Here is a 26,367-nt window from a genome sequence, read left to right as displayed (position 1 = left end):
GAACGATAGTCTTACCCGCGAGTATAATGTTATATATAATTTGTAGGCACAGCCATTGCGACTGTTTTTATAATAGATGTAAATAATATTTCTTATTATTATTTTGTTTCGTAACGGATTATCCTCTCCGTTTTTACGAATTCGAAAAATATAGATATATTAAACAGGCGTATGGTGAAACGCTGCCAAGGTGTAAAGTTTTCGTTTTATAATGAATTTGACGCATTTCGGCGTGCGTGCGTATGATAGATAGTATCGTTTCGATTTTTTTTTTTATCATTATCGATGGCGTATAAAGTATATTATATCGCTTGCCAATATATTATTATGATATTTTTGAACTGCATTGATTTTTAATAATGATTTGGAAAGAAAAAAATCGTGTTTAAAAAAAGTAATATACTCGAGCCAAACGCTATCGCAGTGTTTGATTTATTTTATAAGTCGAATTAACAAATACCGGTGTGTTTTTTATTTGTTTTTTTTTTTTTAATATATACATATTTGTGTTAACACGTATTTTTTTCACTCGCAGGTATAGCCTGTGGCGCTAAGGCCGACAACGGTCGAAAGACCAGTATAAACATTAGTTTTATTACGAGTTATTTATCGTCGATTCGTCGTCAGGCGAGAATTAGGTTTTAAAAACTAGTGACAAATTATTATTATCATTATTATGTTATTATTATACGCCGAGAGTCTAACGATATGGTCATATATACCCATAGGCATATATATTATATATATAAACGGGAAGCGTGTACACAACGGTTATAGCATTATTATTATTATTACTAACGTAATCACAGTCGGGATCGCCCACTAATATAACGAGTAGGTATATAACGACAATAATTATTGTTCGAAAATTGACGCGACAACACATCTTTTATATTATTATCATCATCGCCCGGTTCGGCTCGGTATATGCGCTGGCATTATACAAGACAGTAATAATCATTTTAACACGAACGCGTCCAATTTATTATCTATTATAGACACCACATCCGTTTGTCTTACGTGTCGTTGTTTTTAGTTTTTACGCGATTTTATTGATCCGGGTGCATATACATACAGGAACAATAATGTGTCTTACCGATAATATTTCACACGCACGACGATATACAGTAAAATATTCGCCGTGACCGTAACCGGATTTCGACTCGCACGTACCTACACATATAATAATAATATAATGTACGTGTGTTATATACTATTACCTTTATGTTGTATGCGGATATATATATGATGCCGTGCGCGGTTACCCCCTTTACGGAAATAATTCTAGCTGCACCCCATAATATGTAAGTTGTACACAATATAATACAATAATATAATATAGCGGAGCGCGAAATTCTCTAATCCCGTATCCGATTTCTGTTTACGTAACTAGCAGGGTCGCGCCATTTTGCGTATTATAACAATTTTTTAATTTCTTTCGGCGAGGCGCTAGTGAAACGCACCACTGCCACTGCTACTGTTGACGACGACAAAACGGTCGTCCTTAATCCTTTCCACAAATTAAATAACGTATACAATATAATATATATAGGTGTATACACCGTGGCGGGGTTCCCCCGAGGCTGGCGGCGGTGGCGACGATGACGACGACGACGACGACATGTATGGGGAAACGGGAGGGACCGGTTTTATTTTTTTCTGTTAGTTTCGACCTTTTTATAAAAAACCGACCCTCTGATTATATATATATATATATATATACACGTATATATGATTAAATAATATAAAAATCACTCTTCATAATGCTCGTCATAACCCTTTTTTTTTCATTTCATACGTTTTCTACTAACCTAACCTATATATAAAGATACGCATTTTATAGGGCAAAACAGACAAACACACACGCGTGTGTACGTACTATGCAGGAATACAATATTTTTTTTCTGAAGGGGTTGCGAACCACCTGGACCTAAACATCACAATATGTGTTGTGGGCATATACGTGAGCTTTTTTTCTTCCCCCTTTTTGCTCTTTGTCGTCTTTCCGAACACCCGCGCGCGACATAATATACTATATTTATATGTACGACACTGGCAATGTATAACACTCCCACGTCACGTCGGACGATGAAATTGGTACATAATATTTTTGTAGAAAAACAAATTCGATGTATGCACATCTGATAAATTAATATGAAACGATATTATATAAAATATATTGCATGCTTCTTGGTGTGGACGGAATAGTCGCCCGGCGAAATTGAATCCGATAAAAAATATTCGATATAGTAACGATACATTATATCGCGATCATTATTACGTCGAGCACGATTATTATTATAACACATAATGTCCGAAACAGAGAAATCCACGAGCGCGAATAAGTTTGTATTCAACGGCGTGCTGGTGAATGTAACGCGATTTAGGTGCTGTACATAATGCAATATAATAATATTATTCTGTTTGTTAAGAATCTGAAACATTTGCGATATTCGACATTCGGCGCACATACGACGACAACGACGACGACCGTTTTCGGTGCTGCACTCGTCGCCCTAAGAGGTATTTGTTTTTTTCGTCGCTATACTTTATAATAAATGCGTACCTGTATTCACTGGTGATAGAATACGATTACACGAAACGTACTTCTTATTACCGCCACGCTATACTTTCGGTCTGCAGTAATTCGGGTGCATTTGAAAAGTTGCAACAGTGAAATCGGATGGGGAACGTCACAGTTATGACGAATTTTTTTCGTTCAGGTGATAATACTACACGTCATAAATCCTAACGGGCAGTAAGACAAAAACGCGAATCTATGTCTGTATAGCGAAAAAATTGAATAAAAAAAATCACGACAGCGACAAACTGTGCAGAAAAAGGTTATCGTGGGGGGGAGAGGGGCGCACGCGCATTCTCCGCTGTCCGGTCACAAACCGTGACATTTTCAGCGCCGCCGTCGTATACATTATTGATGAGTGAAAAATAAATAGGTAAGAATGGTACGATACCTATCACGCTCGCGAACAAATTATAATAATAATTTTAATTATAAAAACGACAATGTTAAAAACGTATAATACCAGTAAATACATTACAGCAAGATACACCTATAGCTATAAATATATAATATTATGTACACATATCGTATAATCTATTTGGTTGTATATTTTATATTATATAATAATAATATGCACACGTCCGGACGGGTGCGTTATATTAATAATTTATTGTTATAACGTAAACACAGCCGGAATTTTGAATCGAAATAAAATTATTTTCTTCTAGATTAATAATATAATTTTTATTGAACAATGTGCTTAAAACATGTATATGTAGTAGGTTTGTACTTATTCGTCGCGTTTCACACGACAGTAACACAAAAAAATGTATATACTATTTTAACCCCCTGCTCCCCCACGATGAGGTTAATTCGTTTACGGGAAACGGATGTGTCGACTGTCGAGAGTGATAATTTGCATTTTGGATATAGAACCCATGCCCGCTACGTGTATATGTATACATATTACACATGATATTAAGCACGTCGACCTTATAATTTATATATATATAATATAAAATGTATACACGTGTAAACTGGAAATGTATTTCGACGTGTAAATAATCGAAATATGACATTTTACGTTTTACATAATTTTGCATAAGTAATTCGAAAACTTCTCGCGTACGTGTACGTATATAAATATATACACATATACAGATACAAGTACACTTCATAACGCGCACACAATATAATATTTAATAATAATATACACCTTAACGAAATGTTTATGACTGTTGAAAAAATAAATAAAAAATTACCAACATAAAGACGTATATAGACGATAGAAATTTCCCGAAAACTTGAGCCGTCGTGCAAAGAGTTTACCATTATATTATTATATTTAATATTATAATAGCTCTTAATTTCGAATAGCGCTCTTAATATTATTTCATCGTTATGTTAATATATTATATTGTTCTCGAGTTTTCGACGAAACCGACTTATTGTTAATATTATTTTTTTACGTTTGTGGATTTTGCAATATATTAATATTTAATTGACAATACAACATGTTAATATGGTTTTCGGAATGGAAATATATACGTAATCGTTATTACTGTTATGATTGATTCGGATGCGAAAATTGAGTAGGCAATTTTTTATCTTAAATAATTAATTCATGATTGACGAAGAGAAATGAAGCTTTTTTTTTCGTTTAACGCGCGAACGTTGCGGTTGAAAATGGATTAATGGACGAGTCATTAGATAATATTATATACCTACATTATCTTATGATATGCACTGACGATATACCGATAAGTATACTTATTAATAGCAGTATTTTCACTCTCACCGCAAAAATAATAACAATAAAAATGTACATTTGTATAATATTTTATATAATTATTCAGTTTAATGACGATTATTTATATTACAGAAATTATTTTTACCAGTCAATATAGTCTCCCCACCATATTCACTATTATTATTATTATTGTTATTTTACATAAAAATGACCAGAGAGCCGGAGATGGAGAAATAAAAATATTATTATTATTAGTATCAACTAACGAACACGACAAATGTGCGCGCGGCGGATGAACGAAATATGTTTTTCTATAGAAGATCAGCCTTGAACAGCCCGCACGATATTATTATATTATCTTCACATATAATAAGTATTTTATACACGCTACTTCAATTGAAATATCATTACACAATAATTGGGCAATATACCATCTCGGTGCGGGCGTTATGTGTATGTGGCAAATTTCAAAAAATTCAATTTTTTTTTAAAATTAATGTAACGCGTCGTATCGAGTTTACCTTATACCTATACGATATTTATATAATATTGTTATCGTCATTTTGATTTTCTCTTTTACGACCAAAACGAGATCGGAATCACCGGCGGTGGCCCGAGAAAACGGGCTTCATCGGCGAGCGCGTTTATTTTAATAGTGTTTAAACTGTGCATTTTTAATAGTATTTAATTAACAAGTGGCCGCGAACGGTCTTTTTGTACAGCCCACGCGTGCCGCCTCAGGTTTTTCTCGAAATCTTCGTGATGGGTGAAAGCTATTACTGTGTGCGGTACGCGTTTACCATGGTATAGGTTTATTTTTTTTATGTAGACCTACACTAAATTTGTACTCAGTTCGGAGGTTATTTCGTCGTATTTATTTTGTTCTTTTTTTTTTTTTGAATAAAAGAAAAAAATATGTTTGTGCGGGAAAATGCGCGTGTTTATCGAGAAACGAAAATGTTGTGTATTTTACTTTACAATTTGATTATCTATTGTGGCACGCTCCAGGGAAAATGGTAAAAATAATCGATATTCTTGTAAGTTTATTGTGAGTACAGACAATACACAACAAAGTCTCGGAAATGAAAATTGATTTCTCTTCGACTTACATTATATTTCTCATACATATTAGATTTTGTTTTCACAGAAAACAATAGACATTAATGTTAATTTGATTTAACGGAAATATTACAATATATTTCCGTTACGTCGGATATTCAAACGTAGGTACGCAATATTATTATAGTACATACAGCAAAATGTAAAAACTATTATTTTTAATAATAATAATAATAATAATAAAAGAACTAGAGGGTACTGCAGTATGACTTGCGTCAATTCGTCATTTCGTTCGCTTCCTAGCAAAAATACTGTTGTGTATAATATACCAGATTTTGAAGGGAAAACGATTTTCTGCATATTATGTATTATGCATACCTACTTAATAATGTATAGTGTTTTTCAATTTAATTAAAATGGCATACATATATTGTGATTATAACCTTGCGAGTATTTGTCTGCGTAATTAAAATTGCAAATTTTATAAAATAAAAACTATAGGTATTTGTTAAATTTAATATCACTCTAAGACCATAAAAAGTTAAAAAATAACGCTAAAAGTTTTACTACTTAACGGGAATTGAATATTGGTTCTTACCTAGGATTTCCCAAAATATTAAGGTTTTTTCGTTGATTTTGTATTCTGGAAATCTACTGGGAACTACCTAATTTGACCTTTCTACAGTACCACCTACCCATTTGCTCTCTGTGTCTAATTTTTTATTTATAAATTATAAATATATAAGACTTAAACCTTTTATTCGAATAATGATTTATTGATCAAATACTAATACATAAATAATACACATTATTTTAAAACCATCAATATAAAAATCTATTATACATAGGTATCTATGACATTGTATATTGTATACTATTACCATATTTTTGCGTCCTATAAATATTTATATTAACGACAGGTACTCAATAATTATTATCGATTATAAATATCAATATTTTTCTATTTGTCTAATTATAAATTATTGGTAAACACGAATGGTAAATTACCTGATTAAATTAATTATCATAAGTTTTTAATTTTTAAATGCACACTGTTAAGTATAATTATATGATACTTATTAAATTTACTACAACAGTAGGTATAATATAAGAGTCTCGTTCAAATATTATGAAATGCTAATTGCATAAAAAAAAATAATAATAATAAAAGAAACACGAACATAATATACGGAATCATTTTTCGGTTTTATTAACTGCTTCGCGGCGTCACACTGCCGAACACGTCAAATATTTACATTGTATTAATGGCGGACTATCGAATTATTATTATTATTACTGTCGAGTAAATGGTTTTTGTGTACACACGTTAACTCTAATTAGCAGTTTTAATCGCATATGTGCTTTTAATAGAATACAGTATTAATCGAGAAAAAAATTGCGTGAAAACAAATTTTAAATACATAATAATTAATAATATATTAATATAATATTTATTAGTAGTAGTTTAAGTACCTAATATTCCTATATATTATATACATGTATATAGTTCGAAGTGTGTGTACCTAAATGCGATCTGAAATTCGGTCGACAAAGGGCCCGCACATACATACACACACACAAGCGCGCGCGTGTCATACACACATATACAGAGGCGCGCACGCATACATTTACACGCGCCTGAAACGGTATCGTAAAAAAAAATTAAATAAAAAAAACCAAGGGCATTACCGACGAATTCATAAATACTTAATTACTAGAGGACAATAAAAAACAGACAAACGTTGTGTTTCCGACGTTATTATATATAGCAAACAATGATAATTAACATTATAACCCGGTCGGTGAACGAGGCGAATTAACACATGTCGGTTTTATATAAATATATACATAATGAAAAAAAAAATAATGAAAAAAAAATAATAATTCGAAGACGAACACAACGCACCCGCGAATGGATGTATACTGCACTAATACAATTATATTATGTGTAATATATACCCAATAGGTGTCATATACAAGCGCGTTTCTACAGAGCTGATAAAACGGTAGTATTATATATTTTTTGCGGTGACGCCAAAAATTTCCGGCAAACGGTTTACCGATCAGTGTGAGAATAATGATTTATTTAAATATAATTGACGAGTTTGTTATATAATTATTAAGCGTTTATTGTAAAGATGGACGCTAATCGATTGGAGACGGAAACGAGTATTAAACCTTCATGTATGCTATACGTATGTACGTATATTAAATATATAATCGTGTCTGCTGCCACCTCACGGATAGGATTGAGACATTTTCCGAGTTTACGCACAACAGCAGCCGTTACTGTTAATATCTAATAAATCGTATACAATATGCAAACACCGAACCCGGAGTCGTATTCCGGTTTCGTCGAAGGCGGTGTGCTTAATATATTATAATTTTCAAGTTAACGCGCTCATTATAATATACATACTACGCCGTAAAACACTGTTTGAAAAGAAAGTCAAAAATATAAAAAAAATAACTGATGGTTAAGTATACCTATCGCGATATGTTATATTATCTAGTGCGACGGGTCCCGGGTTTTTAAATATATAGGTAATAATAATATGTTTATTTCGATATATTTTCCCCTCTTACGGAATTTTACTATAATATCAGCGTTAGTTATATTATATACTTATGTGTAAAAAAAAAAACGGTGTTCCGGTATATATAATATAATGTTGTGGAGACAATTTCATCTCAATACCGAGTAAGAATTTTATCATGTCATGTCGATCTCCGTGAAAAATTCAGCATGAGGTCTATCGTTCATCATCGCGACCGTCCGTGGTATAGATCGTATGACAATTCGCGATACCTCAATAATATTATATTATACACATATATTATTTATACTACGAGACGCGTTACACCACAGCACGTAGACACTGTGATCACAAGTCAGCGCAGATCAAATTTTAATTTATTATTAAGCACATAATATGTATATCTACAGTACGTCAAAACAAGATCTTTTCGCTCATCATAAAATAAGTTTACCTAGTATACGATATAGGTATATCTACTTCAGGAGTTTAAATATCACTGGCCAAATTATAAAATGTGTATACAAACACTGCGTACAATCACTTATGGACTAAGACTTGCGCAAAGGTAAATACGCACTCATTGTGAACACGGTCGTGATGACATAGAGGATACCTAAATATACATATTTTAATAATATAAAAGTGTACGTTGGCGGTAAATGTGCGCGGACTTTGTGTTTGCGCTACCCGTTTTCATTGCGTGTGTAATATATTATCTGCGACAATGGCGTAGGTATATGTATATGCCTATTGTATAGTAATAATAATAATAAGGTTTTATTCTACTAGAAATTATTTTAATTTTTTCTCGTTCTATTCGCGCAAACCGATATTTGCGCCGTTCGAATAGCCGCGGTGGCGAGACGTCATGTAATACGCATAATATTCGACTGGCAAAAGCGACATGGTCCGCGTATAATATAATACCGGAAAACAACGGACGATTTTCTTTTTCTGTATATTTTATTATCTGCACGTTCAATATTAAGTTACTATAAACACTGTATATAGGGTATTATGTTAATTTTTTTTTTAGTATTTGTTATAGTTTATATTCGCTCTGTTGGAAAAATATTGGCCGCGTCGTTTAGTTCATTTTATCTAGAAACAGTCGATAATAATTATACCTCCTTCTCCTCTTCTTACTCGTCTTAACCACCGTAGGTATCCAAAATATCTGACCCGAATCGACTTCGTAAGGAAGTGCGCCCGTAGCATACTAACAGAATAATTAAAAATCCACCGGTCGTCGTACGCGCGCCACTTATCCAATAATACAATATTATTTTCCATATATTATCTACGCACATTATTATTTTTAACCGATAACAATTAGCGACATTTTACGATGTATTTACGGCGACTGCTTGTAAGTACGTGCCGGACAACCTGAAGAATGCGTTATTATTTTATTATTCTTTCGGGTTCTTAATATAATAATATATTATTATTATTATTTATAAATTATAAGCCAAGCGCCCGCCCGTGATACGTCGTGGATGCGTACGTGCGCAAAAAATATCCTAACGTGACATTTTTTTAATTAACTCGGCGTATAATAATATAAGTAGTTGGTAGGTATTCTTATTTTTTTAATATTATTTATACATCGCTACTGTATAGCTAATAAAATATATTAATAATATACGCGTACGGAGATGACGACGAAAACGACTGTGCGTGACGGTAATGCCTAAAAATCGAAACATTCGGGGGAGGTGGGAAATCACAACACTTCATCGGACTTTAGCCATTCTGCAACAAACGGATTATATAAGAATACGAAAGAAACGATGCAATTCCGGCCGCGCGAATACTATTGAATCGCAAACATATTACTATATTATAATATACGCTTCGAGTGCCCATATTATACTCATATATGCTCACACACGCACACACACACACACACAACTCCGACGCCGTTTAAAACTATAATATTATCACTCGATTGAACCCAAACGAGTGCTTTATTTTCTGTTTTTATTACATCTCTATATTATACATATAAAACATACACGTTGTCAAAATCCTCGTTATTTAGTCGCTATACTAACTCTTATCTGTACTTTTATTGTTAAATAATGTATATGGTATATGATGTATACGAACTAAGAGATGTAGTTATGTATAGTATTTATATACAATAATAATCGTATACACTGCAGTATGCTATATACAGGTATAATAAATATTAAATAAATTCGGTTGACGAGAAAACGACGTCAGACGATCGAAAGACTATCAATAAAAAGAAAATTTTTTTACCAGATGATAATGGATTTCCCCTCTACCTCTCCAATACAAAACTCGTCGACTACATTGTGTATTATATGGGCTGGGAAAATTCTTTAAACATAATCAAAACATACGTCTCGGGGATTCCGATAAATCACTCTATTGTTTATAAGCGCTGTCGGTTATTGTTTTTTTTATTTATTATTATTATTAATGTTAGTGTTTATAATTTTTGAGTATGGGTTTTTTTCAGAGATTTCCGTAAATAATAAACTCATTAAAACAATAGCCAAAAAATCACATCGTAGCAAATGTTCAGTCGCCCTTGTGGTAAGCGGTCGTAGTTATTACTTATTACGATAGTGGCAGCGGTGGCGCTTTGAGGGTGTAAGAAATATGGGGATTCGTTTATAGGTACACGTGTTACACACATAAAAACGAATGTATATCATTTTTTTTTCGGAAAAAACGCAGAAATGACACAAAAAAACACACCCCCAGTTGAATGAGTGACAGGCGTGTCTTTTTTTTTTGCACCCCACCCGTGTCTGTTTACACTTGCTCGATTTCAATTCACACAAGGTTTGCTCTGGTTGTAAGGATGACACGTAAACGATAGTTTGTGGTAAAATATGAGCGTGTGTGTGTACTACACCCCGCAGCCGCTTGTATGCACATTTATAATATAATTAACATTATGTATAGTGTATAATATTGCTATAATGTATAAATTTATAATAAACATAATTTATTACAATCATATATATATTTATATATATATATTATACCGAAGGACAGTTGTTAAATTATTGTACTGCAATGGGTTATTTGAATGACGACTATCCAATATTTTTTCCTTTCGTTTATTAGAACGATCTAATTAGTCATTTTAGAAATAAGTATAATATTGTAAACATGTTTTTTTTAATGCTTGCAAAGGGTTGCGAAATAATATTTCAGAACGATTTTATTTTTTATTTTTGGCCAACGATAACGTGTTTTACTACGTAACAGCGAAAACATAAAATCTAAAAATATTATACTATCAAACATTTGAACATATTTTCATTCCCGAGATTCTTGAATTTTTTATACGGCATAGGTACATAAAAAATTTTTTTCACGACTTTTGTAGAAGTATTTGTTAAACAAATTCACTGCATGTTTTGTTATTATAATTTAAATTATATGAGTTTTATTTTTTTGTTTGTTTGCTACAAACCATGAGATCTCACGACGTTGTGTACGTATAAAATATATTATCTGTAAACATATATTTGCGAAAGATCGTGACATACAACTTAAGATTCTTCGACAACAAACTATACAATAGTGAAAAAAAAATTAAATAAAAACTATATACTAATGACTAATAAGTAATAATGAATTGGAATTATTTTTTTATCGTATTTAAAATAATGCAATAGGCTGTAAAAAATTGATGCTTGTGCATAATTACATAGTTAAGAGTAAAAACAAATAAACCAATACGGTTATATATATAGTATATGCTGGAGTTGTCGTTTCTAAATCATAATATTTATCACACTATGGGATCGAACTATTCATACTATTGCGTACATTATTAATCGTTATTGTAAATCGTTTTATAAATATTATATATAAATCAAATATTATATTCCTGCAGTGTTCTATGCAGTTACACGGTTACAATAGCTATAGCCGTAGTTATTTTATATACGCACGGGAGAACAGTAATCAATGATCGTTTAAGACTAATTCGCTAGCGGAATTAATGAGTGAATGTTTTTTTTTTTTTGAAATTGTAATGATTTATGTTATATATATTATATATGATCTAGTTAGACCGGGTTTTGATTTGAATAAAATCGGTTTAACCTCAATCACATGGGACCTTAGGGCAAACAGTAAATCGTCCGAAAGCGGTTCATTAAAACGAGCTATTGTGTTTGATTGCTAAATTGTCGAGTCCCGCATATGCGCGTTAAACTCTTTATTAATACACACTTTTTTCATCGTCTACGAATTCTTTCTTTTTTTCCCTCACAGTTACCGTTTTCATCTTTTATTATTATTATTATTATTTTAATTTTTTTTCGAGTATATATTCCCATTCGTCTGCGGAACGGGTTAAGAGGAAACGACGTCGGACAAACGGCAATTGGTCTTTATTGCTCTAAACTGGTTCTGTTAATAAATTTAGATTGATACAAATGCCGTATTATAGGCTAATGTACACACAGTAAGTACTACTACGATGATGACGACGATGGTGGTGGTGAGGGCCTATAAGAAATGTGAGCAATTGATGCGTTCTTTACATACCGACGCCGCCGCCGTTACCGGTGTGCGCCAAGAAAATAAAACAGTTTCAAAATATTCGTAAAAAATAAAATTAAAATAAGATGTTGTGTACAGTAAACACGTGTATCGATGTGGCGAAAAGGTTTTCGACGCGATGCGAAACAAACTAGGACGCGCAGTCAACAAGAAAAAGACCGCTGCGAACCTTTATAGTGAGTAGCGACGATAAAAAAAAATAAAATAACAAAAAACGAAAGGAAAATACACCCTCGTGCATATGTGGAGAGAGGGGAATATATAAAAAAAAGGTTTTTGTAGAAAACAATCGACGATTACACGCATCAGACAAAGGCATCGGGTTACGTTCGCGGTATCGTTTTTCTCGCATTTTTGTGGAAACTTAACCGAGCGCGCTTAAATACGTTACTACGATATCGTCATCATCCCATATAATTATATATATATATTTTAACTGAGTAGCTCACATTTCCCACGTCGGATTATTATGCTCCGAACCAATTGCCCGTAATTTTCAAATCAACCCTGCCACCGGTACGGATCCTCAATACAAATAATATTATACCAATAATAATAATAATAATAATAATAATAACCAAAAATACGCGATGATTACGGTCCACCGTGGTGTACATAATCAACCGATTCATTTCCTCTGGTCTTGCTTAGCGCGCGTAGTTATTATTATTATAACCATGCATGATTAATTTTAAAAGATAAACATTTTTTTTTCTTTAGAAAACGCTATTTATTCGTATTTTGTATCTGTCTTACAAACGTAAAAAAATATTTCAAATTTGAGTTCGCAACAAAACCAATTTTGTGTTGTTATATAAAATAATTATGTAAATTGACCTATTTTAAAACTTAAACGTAAGAAAATTATATGTGCATAAGTGTCGGATTTATTTTAAGAAATTTTTTTTTGGCAGAATATCACTATGTGAAATATCGCAAATTAAAAATGGTTAGTTATACTTAAAGATTAAAATGTCGAAAACAAATCAAAACAGATAATGTCCTTATTTTTAAGTTTGACAATAGATCAATTTATATTATTATTATTTTAAATAGCAACACAAAATTGGTTTTGTTAAACTCAAATACGACATGTTTACGTTTAAAGCCGGAAAAACACACCCTTTCGCTCAAAATTCACGCCGTTTTGGGAGACAGACCACCAGTGGTCGACGATGCTGCCGTAATGGGAAGCAACCCGCGCAACACGCGGTATAATATTATATACCTTATATTATTATGTACGTTCATGTATAGCTGAGTAGCTGACCATATATGAAATAACTAAAAGTCCATTCGTCCGCCAAGATTTAAAATAAGAGATGTGCTAAAAGAAACCACGTTAAAAAAGCGTAACGTGGACGGATTCCTCGAACGGGTTCATCGATCTTTTGGGATTTATTTTTGAATAAAAGAGCGTAAAGGTGGTCCGGTATTTGACCTTCGTATGCGGCCAGCGGTTGTGCATTTCCCGCATTGTTTGGAAAACACGACATTTGCGATAGGCGGCTTTTGGCCGATCGCTTGACACAAATACCATCGGACGGCAAATGAAAAGAGAGAGAGAGAGAGAGAGAAAATCAACTCGTTTGTTCGTCTCGCGCCACCCGTGCACCAAAATAGACGGTCAAGGGTGGCGGGGAGGGACAAGTAAAAAGGGAGCGATGGAAGGGAGGTGGTTGTAGTAGTGGTGATGGTATATACCGGTATCGAGGTTATGGGCTTTCGTTTCGTTTGCCAAAAAAGAAAAACCCGAACCAACAAATTGTTTTACGCTCAACCCTTGCACATACATGTAATATGTGACGCACACACACACACATATATATATATAATATGAGTATGCATCGGCGCACGCAGAGGTTTTATTCATATAATATGTATATATAAATTGTTTTATTTTTATTTTTTTTTTTTTCACTGACCTTGGGCATTGGCGTAGGTCGGCGTCGGCACCGTGAGCGGAGCGGTGACTGCCGAGTGCGGCGACAGGGTCTGAATGCCTAGTGACGTCATCGCAGCTGTGGTACCGGCTGTGTCCCTGTGTACCGGAGGCAAGGGTACGATGACAGACGGTGAGACGTGCTGCAAAAGACAAAACAAAAATCGTTTTACTAACAAAGTTAATATCACGCAAATTTATCTATTCTAATGACGGTTATGATACGATTTGTCGTTGTAAATGGGCAGACAATTTTAATTGATATACGCACAATACAAAACTTTGATTAATAATAAATTTTAGGTATATATATATATATGTGTGTGTGTGTAAATGTGTGTGAGCACTAGCGCGGGCGCGTGTATATACAACACAGCATTATTTAAATTTTAAATCGTATTATTCGTCGATCGTATATTATATATTTGTATTTTATACTATACTTATACCTTTATTAGATTCCATCAAAGATGATGATGGTTTGTGTAATGATAGATACATATTTTAACAGTGGTTATATTCAAAAATAGTATGATAAATTTAATGTGTTTTTAATTTTTCGTCGCATTATGATTGCGCAATCCAGCAATAGAATATACTTATGACGGAAGGTATAACTAGGTATATATACCAGAAATAAATCGCTATTTAATATTATAACATATTATTGTACCGCGAAGATTAGATGATATCGAACTTTTCACAGACACACACGCTCGTCAATTCTGTTGCATATTATACACAGCTTATATTATAGACTTTATAGTTTTATTATATTATCACATATTAAAGCACTTGTCAACTGTCAAGTGTGAGTGTATTACATATATGTAATAGATGAATATATATGTATAGATAAATGTGTTGGATGACCAAACAGATGACATTAGTTCTTTCATGTATAAACTCGGAATGTGTATGTATAATTGAACAAAATTGTGTAATGCGCAAACATCGTCTGTACATATTGTAATAAAATGGTAGTCAGGTATTATGCGCGGATCGGATTTTTTGCATTTCACTCGGTTATAAGAACCGAATGCGAATATCGTTACGAGATTGTGCAATCGTCGTTCCTTATTTTAACAATAGACGACGTTCGTGACGTACGGCAGTTATATACCTACACGATGCGGCGGCAAAACACACACACACAGCGTGTGCTCGGTATAACGATATCATTTGCATACGATTCACACGGGGACGGCCATCGATGTCGACGGGAGGAGACTAGAGACAGAGAGAAAGAGAGACTTTTTTGCGGCAGTGGTATTGTAATAATATAATTATGCTGGAATAGGATGCGAAAAATAATAATGAATCTTTTAGCCGTTCGAATTTCGGGGGTGAATAATAATAGTAATAATTATTATTCATACATCGTACATTATAATATACATTTATATAGGCAACTTATACTAAGAATTACATTTCTACTAGGTCCCATGGAAAGGAAGAAAAAAAAATAACAACTAATAATTTTTTGGCTTATAAACATCACCTGCCTAACCGTGTATAATATATATTATAATGATTATAATGAGAGACGGTATTTGTGCGAAAAAGGGGTAAAGTTCTTTTCATCGCGGAGAAGACACCACCTAGACAATTTGAATTTTACACTCCCGCGGGGAACCGAAATTCGTCGATGCGTGTTGCTATACTATATTATAATATATATTATATTATGTGTTTTTTTTTTATTTTATTATTACCTTTAGTATTGTATACTACATAGATATACCCATATTATGTAATAGACAATAAACGCACGGAGCGGGGTCGGAGTGCTGCACATATTATACACTATACTATTCGCGGCGCTGTGAAACAAGCGAAAACAGAAGAAAAAAAGAGAGTAATAATAAATTCAGAACCACGGGGGAGATTCGATATATGTAAAGGAATAATAATAATAATAATAATAAAAAAATTCGCCTATTATTACAATGCGAATTTCGATTCCAAAACGCGGATGTACTTGAATAATTGCAGATTCTAATAAAAGATAGGCCGAGGTTATTATTCCTTTTTTTGGTGTGCAAAAATCGTATCATGATACCTATATACTATATATATACACTCGTTAAGACCTCCCCGCGCCCTCCCACCGTCATTCTTCATACCTTCACATGTCCTCAGGTCGACGCGTTTTTTTCCGAATTTGTTTATGCGATTTCGCAAATATTATACAAACTCGCGTCCGTCCAAACGCGGGCAGCGGTGAGGGTTGGGGTGTTGGAGTGTTGCAGCGCTGCTGATTTAAATTTCCGAATTGTAAACGTTCTTTTCGCGCGTGGTATATATAGTGTGTGTGTTTGTGTTTTTCGTTTCTCCTTTTAAATTTTATCCTTCCTCTCTATAAGGTCATGTCCATTGTTCACGTAACCGACATATTATATACATACATACACACACACACACACATACGTGTACATGTAACAGAAAAGCAGCAGTGGCGGTGCGCGCGTGTAGATCAAGGATTTTCGCGAAATCCGAATCGCAATTTTTACACGTATTGCGAAAATGTGAGATTTATACAAACACGTGCGCACGCTCACGGGCGCGTTTATCACGTCGCTGCGACCGACGACGTTTCGATTTATACATAATATAATATAATAATGTTGTGCGAATAGTTTGACTTTTTGAAAACAATAGCGGCTTTCGGAGAACGCACTAATAATTTTTTTTTTTTTCATTGTTTTTAATTAAAACATATTTTATAAGAATAATAACGGGGGATCGATGACGGCCGAGCTATTGTTAGAGCTGCTGTAGAGTTCGACAAATCAGCTGATTCAAACATTATTATGACTTCAGTTGTCAACAAATATTTACCAAGAATATATTAATCTTGTATATTATACTATAAATAAAAACAGAATCCTGTTAGTTCACCTATCCATATTTCCTTTGTATATATATAAAAAAAAACATAAATAACATAACACAGATAACTGTTTGGAAATTCGAAAATTGAAATAAAACATGTGCGATAACAACGTCGAGGAATATTTTGACATTTTACGTATAGAGGTATACTGACAGAAAAAATAATTTCGTTGTCGAGACGTTTTCATCTACCCACGACTGCGGCCGTGTTATAATACCAATATATGTGTGATAAACCTTATCTATTTTATCATATATTACCTATACCTATTTCGGTAACGCGTTCGATAACTGTTCGCCCGTGTTATAATCTAATGTTATACGTCTACCAACTCTAAATGGCTTAATCTAATATATAAACATTTTATAAAAAAAAATCTAATTTCAAAATCGTTCAAAATGGAATTTTTTCTCTACTCGTGCGACATAATCGTATTAGAATCATATTCTGATGGTACAGACATGCGATATAATATATTAGGCGGCGTGCACCTCGATATGCCTTCGTACATTACGCCGGATTGATATATTATTACGACAACACGTCCCATTTTCGCTAAATAATCCTCTCTCTCTCACGGATCGATCGCCGAGGCGAGCAGACGCAAACGCCGCATCGACACGTTGTACACATATTACAAGCTATACAACTGTATTATTAACATTCCGTCACTGTCGGATTAGTGGTCCGTCGAAACCGGTAGTAGTGCGAAATAAATTGCATTATAAAACCACCATATTTTAATGGTAATAATAATATATTATTTAGGAGAGGAATAGGTGTTTAGATATAATTATTTTTTCTAATTATATAATACACAAATGCGTAAATTATGCAAAATAGAGTCGCATATTTTATTTTCTTATCAGTATAATAATTTTCCCCTACCCAAACGGACAAAATATAATTTAGAAAGTGCGCGCAGCATTATTGATAGACGTCGAACTGACCGCACCACCGGCACCGCGGGTTGACGGTAGTTTTTGAAAATTATTTGCGTCTGTAGCATTATTGGGCGTATACCTATATCATTATCATTGGTGAAAAACTACAGGTCAAATGTCAACCTCCTGTCGGACGTTCGCCGACGCGGCTGCGGTATATATAGTGGCAGACTATACAGTATATATCATAATATATAATATAAACGACCGTTGTACTTAATTAATGTATGCGCTAAAAACGTTATGCACGTGACGGATCATATAACATTTTTAGAAAACAGGTGTACCCTGCACGCCTCGAACGGAAAACGATCGCGATGATGTTTCGCTTAGACGACGGAAAACGCGTCGACGATAATACCTACGCGTAGCAATGAAATCAATTATCATCGATCGGTATTCGGTATCTCGAATCGTGCGGCTAACTGTAATATATACGAGTAGACGAGTCTTGTACAGAAAATATTATAATAATAGTAAAAGACTACACTTTAGGACTCTGGCTTTTTATACTGCAGATTATCGGATTTTTGTGCGTTTTTCGTCCGAGCTTAACGTCATCAAGCGTACCTATATACATCGGCTGAATCAGCCGTACGGAATTGTCGTCGTGCAGCGTAATGGAACTTATTAATACCGCCTCTGCTCCTCCGGTAATATATACAAAATGTTTGCAAAAAAAAAAAACGACAGAAATTAGAAACAATATAAACCACCTCCAGTAAATGATGGTTTAAATCGCGCATTGTTTCGGACGCATAAAATTTGCTAATTTAAATCGTTTCGTCGGGGTATTCATATATATATATATATTTACTAAACAATGTTTAATGTGCCGTTTAAAAGATAAATGTACGAAACACGTGTAGTTTTTTTTTCAGTATACGTATTACGCGTACCTATACCAACGCGGTAGATCCGACTCTTTGGCCAGCCGGCCGGAACGGGCTTGGTATTATGTATATAAAATGTGTTCCTACGTGTATAATACGTTTATTTATATATATTATGAGCACATCATTTGTCCATTATATGTACATACAGAGGTAGGTACACGAATAAGCGATAATGTTGTATTGGACAAGAACACGCGATAGTTATCGCGGGCCGTGGCAATAATTAAAAGCAGGTTAAACGAACGCAATATTATGTAAAGAGGGGAAACGAAATCATAACGATATTTCGATTCCGTTCCGGTTTTGATAGCACACACGCACGTACGCGCCACACATCACGATAGCGATCTGAGTATCCGAGTAGGAACATATCATACAGACATAGACATCGTGTATTTTGTTGTTGAAACAAAACACCTTCTTCTCTTCGCCAACCCATAATAGGTGGTATAGGAGGTATAGGGAGGAATCCTATTATATCCGCAAGCCGGGAAAATTGTTATAATGTACATTCACGACAGTGAATCATAAGCCGTGACAAGGGTAATCCAGCTATATACTTTTGTGTGCGATGTGTATAAGTGTTCTCGGCGTGGATGGTATATATGAGAGAAATCATAAGAAGAATTTCGCGCGAGTATTCGCACATATACACATAATCATAATATACTGTAATACGCACGTATACGCAGGCAAAAACGTATTTCCTGTGCAGGTACGGGCGGGACAAGCGTGGGTGGAAAACGGTTCTTAATTTTTCATAAACCTGTATATAATACGGAATGTACGTTCTCGCGGTGTTCTCGCGCATAGCCGCGTCCAACATATTATTACGTTTTGCAATAGTACATATTAAATAATGTTATCGGATTGTATAGTTTGATCTGAAATCATTGCAGAAAATATCATAAGACAAAAACTGCAAATGCCCTTCGGAAACGCTAAAAATTTCATTGTCCACAAGACACTATATATATGTATAGGTACGTATATTACCTGCGTATAATGTATGGCTTTTTTTTTATTATTATTATCCTTATATTATTTATTTAGCTTTTTTTTTTGTTCGCTTCGAATTATACGCTTTTTTTTTTGTTATTCCACGCGGTGTATTCGTCGTTCACCACACACCGACGACGTCTCGGCTGCTTATAGACCCCGCCCGCCGTAGATCCCGAAGATTTGCATTATTATTCGCGAAAAAATTATTCCGAAATAAATTTACACGCGCCATGACCCTCGTTATACGCGCATATACGTATATTTCGCACGTAAATAATATTCATCGTTGTGCAATAACGGCTCAGCGGACTAGTATATTATTATATTTCGTGTGTTGTTCAGTGGACGGCGGCGGATCGCGGTGATAATTTTATGGGCGATAAATTGAAATTTCGCGAGAAAAATCGCGATGGCAGTCGATTGGAGGACGAAAAAAAAAAAACCCGAATCAAAGGCAAACATTTTCCATATTTCGTCTGCACAATAATACGTACATAGTGTATGGTATGATAATACGCGTGTTTGTTATTATTATTATCTATCAGGAGTTATAATAATATGCGGACGGCGACGGAGACAACGATATTTATTTTGTTTCTGATTATTTTATACTAGCGTATACGCGCGGCAGTGAAAATATGTAGTCGACGACAATAATATTTAATATTCCGTCACGGCGAGATTTATATCACGTTGGTGATTATGATGCGCGTTTATATATACGTATGTGTATATACACGACGAAAACCGTAAGCATTAGTATATATCGGTTCGCGTGTACCTACACATATATATATATACACATACAATGTATACTTACGTCGTGCGCAGACAGACACGCGTACTAAATAACCGATAAAATTCGCAATTACGCGACAGAGTAATAATATAATTACCCACCGTGTGTTTCCATCGTGTTCTATCGTAACTTACGCGCATGTTTCTCCGAGAATAATAGGTAAATCTTTATTCGATTAGCCGTGCCGTAGAGGGTGCAATGCAATAACGTTAATACCTATTATTATTATTATTATTATTATTATTAATTTATTATCGTCGTCGTCGTCATTATTACAATACAATATAAATATAATGCGCACCGTACGGACGATGATTAGCAAATCGGTAAAAATCGTCGTTAAAGCGACGGCGATTAAATTTCTAATAATTTTCGTACGATATTAATACAGGTATCTGTGCGTGTGCATACATTTGCGCGCGCGCGCGTGTGTGTGTGTGTGTTTAAATAAAATGGGCACCGGCGATGATGCGATCGACCTAAACACACGTCATTTTACATTATTATTATTATTATATATTGTCGATTCCAAACTCATATAACCGTAGGTATACGTATACGGTATACTCGTACGTATATATTATATACGCGAGCGCAAAGTACCGCATTAATATTCACGCACGGTTGTAGGCTAACCTATACAACAATCACACTATTTTTTAATATTTAATTTTTAATTTTTCTTTTTTTTTTCATACGCATTTATATTCACAAACATAAAAATATGTACGACACACCCATTATTCTCCGTTGGCTTTCTAGACCCGATTTGCACACAATACCGAAACGTTTAATGGCTCTTGTCGTACTAAATATATTTATAATAATAATACTGTCTTATACAGAAATATATATATATATATAAATATACGCCTTGTCTAATGTTGGCCGATCCTTAAGAGCGCGCACACTCATTTTTTCTGTATATTCTTCGGTCTCGTATTATAAATAATAATGTTCTACACTGGCACACATTATCGAATTCCCGAGGCGTCACCGTCATCGTTATACATCGCATCGGCGGGGTAATTATATGATAATTACGTCGTAATTATTTTGTGACTTTTTTTCTGTTGAACCTCTTTAGCGCGTATCCCCCGACCACCCGACCGATTTTCGAAGTTCCTCGGTGTTGGGCTGCGCGACACGCCTCGCGTCGCACACAATACAATATATTATATATTGCTATATATTATATCATTGTTATAACTTATAGACTATATAGTGTACTAGATATATAAATTATTATGTTTACAAGTTGTAACTGTATAGTTCGGTAAACGCGTATCGTTAAACATGATATGCAAGAGTAAGATCAATAAACTCTGGCATATCGCGCATCACACACATACTCACACGCATGTGTTGGATTTTTGGTGAACTCGAGTAGAATATTTTTTGCGTTTATCCACAAATAGTGCAAAAAATATCGTGTAAAATACGATATGAAATGCGCGCGATGTGGCGATGTTGGGGAGGGGATAGTGGTGACTTGTTGTCTTTAACCCGAACGCGAGCTCGAAATTTTATATTGTACCGTGGCGTATTGGAGTAAAAACTGTTTTAACATAAGTCAATTTTCAACAACATGCAACTTCATCTTTTTAAAGCATATATATATTTGTGCATTTACAATATGCATTTGCATATGTGTTTGTGTATACGTAAGAGACACAACTTTTCGAGCAAAATCATATACGACGGCGTTCCTATATAAATGTACAGTGCACCGACGGCACGTAAAATCGGAAAGTTGATGCGGAATAAAACGAAAAGCTATCGATTGACGACATAATACATTTCGACGCGCTGAAACAAAGATCAGTATTTTTCGATGCATTATATTATACGTATACGTATATAAAATTTGTACACACACACACACACACATACGTGTATAAATGTATAATATATATAGGTTTATGTATATATACTTTAATCTATAATGCAATAATAGAAAACACTAACGAAAAGTGCATTTGTGCATCACGGCGTCTCATATCGTCTAAAATATACTGCGCATAGCGGAATGAACATGACCTGCAGGACTGGGGACGAATAAATGATTTTTGTTTTATTTATTTATATGTATATTATATATCGAGTGGGGACTTTTGGAAGGCATATCGAGTATAACGTCGCCGAGCCGATGTTATGTTGATAAATATAATTATTACCTTTTGTGTGGGCGAAGATGGAGCCGAATTCGCGGGACTGGACCGCGGACTGGCCGACGAGACGCTAGTCGGTTTTTGGTGTTGGGCCGCGAGCAGTGGCAGACCCAGGGCTGGATACAGACCCACACCTCTGGCGGCCAATGATTCCAGTATACGACCTGAAATAAGAAAACAATTTGTTAAAACTAAAATTCTATTATAATACGTCGTTATAATATATTATCCGACTAAAACACATAGACTGCTGCGAGTAGGTATATCGCTGAAGTCGAATAGTAATAATAACGTTTACCTATATATTTATATAATATTATATTGAAAGCGCTTGTCGTGCGCGTACGGGAGCGTTAACACAAATACCCCCGATGAGTTACTTATATATACACAATATACGTAAAGATATAGACATAATATACAATAATACAGTGGCTGCCGTGTGTGCGTATACACGTATATTTACATAATCAACGCATTAGTCATTGTGTCACAGACGGACGTGAAATAAGGTAAACACGAAACCGGAGCAAAAAATAAAGGAGGTGAAAAATCGTGCTCTCTATCGCCTGGCGATACTATACGCGTACGTGTAGAAACCGACGACTATGACACGCCTTTGGGGCAATTTTTGTGAACCTGTCAGTTGGCGTAAGATAAGCATTTTATATAGGTACACACATACATTTAATATTTTTTATTTCATATTTGTATCGGCGGCGTGGAACGCCACGGGCGTCAGTAGCATATACAACGGCATTTTTATTATGCGTAATGAAAATGTGGTTCACATATTATTACAATATATAATAATAATAATAATAATAATGTAATATATTTATGCGAGTATTATACATGTATATATTATTGTTATTATTATTATTATTCGTTTTTATTATTTATCGTCTTTGAATAACACACACGTTTATCATTTTTATTCTCTTTCTTTTGGCGGAAATCGTGAAGTGAATTTATATTTTCCACGAGAAATCGTGCGAGAAGTCACAAAAAAAAAAAAATCCAACGTCGAAAATCCCCGCGGAGTGTCTGTTTGACGTATCTAGAACGACGAACGTGACGAAGACGCGACTACGCTGTACTGCTATATTGTATAGTATAGTTGTCGGATGGTAGGAATACGCAAAAAACGCGATACAGTCGACTCCGGAGATCACCGAGATAACAGTATAGCGCGCACCCAAAGAGTTATCGTCGAATATCAAAAATTGCGCGCACGCATATTATTCAATTGTACGGCCATGTCATTAACACGCCGCTATAGAGCGTAGGTATAGCCCGTAGCCCGTAGGTATGTTATAATAATATGCTATACATTTAACGTGTACAAACTGTAATTTGACGTTCGCAAATAATAATAAAAAAAAAAAAAAAAAACGTTCGTAATAAATTGCGATCAGCCGTATAGTAATTTTAGCATAGGTAATTACCAACAAAACACCGTTGAACTCAGATTTTATCCGAAAAAATTGTTCCGTCAGACCGTCTACAGCGACCGCCGTGATGGTTGTATGCTTTGGTGAAATTCGCCGGTGGTGTGACTTTGTTTTTCTTCCGCGCGAATAAAAAATTATCGATTGGTCTTGCAACCGTTTTACTGGCCATGATATTATTGCGAGTTCACGATGGATTTATTATGTTTTGTGTTAATTATTATAATGATTTGCATTCGAAATATTGTTTACTAGGAATTCTTGAAAATTTGTTATGTCGTTTTCCATGTTGTTTGACCAGTCGTTATTTCCCGGTTGCCTGTATATTGTATACGTATAATATCGTATAGGTGTACATATTTGTAGTGTTTTATGTAAATACGCCCATTATCGTCGTCGAGAAACCGTCGTTTAGTCAGTATAACGCGTTAATCTCGTCGACACGGATCACGGTCGGTTATCGTCAGGTTAATGTTTTTATTTTTGACTGTTTTTAAAATAAAATATAGATATATATTCCCCTAAAATTGCTATATCGCGTGAGAAGTCGCAAACGGTGGCTCCGGATACGCATTTACATGTTAAATTAAAAAGTAGTTTCCACTACTGGAATATTTTACATTTGACTAATTTATAGGTTTTTTTTTTTTTTTACATGCCCATTTAATATACGAGTAAATATAGGAACCATTATTTCTCCCCAAAAATAATAATAATATGATACTAATAACGCCTTCATAAAAAATATATATATTATTTACGTACAATAGTCGATATATAACTATTTTATATATATGATATTATAATAATACTATCTATATTGTGTATACAATAAACGCCTCTACATTATATAATACCTAATAATATAACATTATATTGCTCTCGTGATCTGCATTTCGCCCCGCTACAGCGCGGTTCGCGTGGACGGGTTCAATCCGTTTTCTATTGTGACTCAGGGACCCGTAAAAGTGGAGCACAATGCGGCGGTAATGTGACACCCGGAAGGATGAAGGAAAAAAAAAACGATGAAAAAATTTCGAGTGTTTCGGTTATTTCGTTCCCGTCATTACCATCTTAATCCGCGTGCGTGCGTGCTTTTGCGCCGGGGGTTCGTGCTGCAGCGTCCGAAAAAAAAAAACCCTCGACCCCTATGTCACACTTGTCACCCCCCATATCGTATATTATTATATATTTTTTCGACCGAATATTTTTGCACGAGGGTTTCCGTAAAATGGGTAAATATTATTTGCGGTGGAAACTGTTAATAACCGTACACACGCACACTCGTACACACTATCGCCGTATATACCACGCACTGTTGTAGCAGTCCCCTTCGGCAGTTTGATATCCTCATTATTATATTATATATATATATAATTTATACGACGCACAGACACATGGGGAGATCAATTGAACAGGTTAAAAGCTATATAAACGAGAGGTTTTTTTCGCTCCGCATAATATCCTGGGACCGGGATAATTTTTTACGTTTTTTAAAGGGGACTAATGGATGACATCCTATTTTGTTCCCACCGTGCTTGGGCGTTTAACCCGGAATATGATTTTGCAAAAAAACACAGCCAGCAGCTGACAAGATAGGTAGGTATAGGTTTATGCGTATACGTGGCTCGCCGCCTATTGTCGAAAACTCGGCAGGATACTTTTGCATTTATATTATACGATTTGACAATAAAAAAAATTGTATAATAATAAAAAGAGAAGGCTTCGATTATAGAGTTAGATTGCGTGTGAATAGTGAAGATCGTTTTATTTTATACGTTTTTTTCCTGAAGTCCTCGACGACGTACATAAGTAACAAAAAGATTAACGGCCTAT

General features: G+C 34.4%; 1 protein-coding gene across 2 annotated transcripts in view; it reads right to left on the bottom strand.

Moving 5' to 3' along the window:
- The window catches only part of LOC132928898 (uncharacterized), an 84,826-nt gene that overhangs the window by 18,559 nt on the left and 39,900 nt on the right, over positions 1-26,367 (bottom strand). For both annotated transcript variants that reach the window (XM_060993843.1, XM_060993844.1), the window contains exons 3-4: positions 23,087-23,244; positions 14,356-14,515 (exon numbers count right to left, since the gene is read on the bottom strand). In XM_060993843.1, coding sequence (XP_060849826.1) covers positions 14,356-14,515; positions 23,087-23,244 — 318 coding nt within the window. The remainder of the gene's footprint in view (positions 1-14,355; positions 14,516-23,086; positions 23,245-26,367) is intronic.

The sequence above is a fragment of the Rhopalosiphum padi genome, chromosome 4 (assembly GCF_020882245.1).
Source record: "Rhopalosiphum padi isolate XX-2018 chromosome 4, ASM2088224v1, whole genome shotgun sequence".
Taxonomy (NCBI): domain Eukaryota; kingdom Metazoa; phylum Arthropoda; class Insecta; order Hemiptera; family Aphididae; genus Rhopalosiphum; species Rhopalosiphum padi.
Note: the sequence above shows the minus strand (reverse complement) of the source record. Positions and strands in the feature narration are given on the sequence as shown.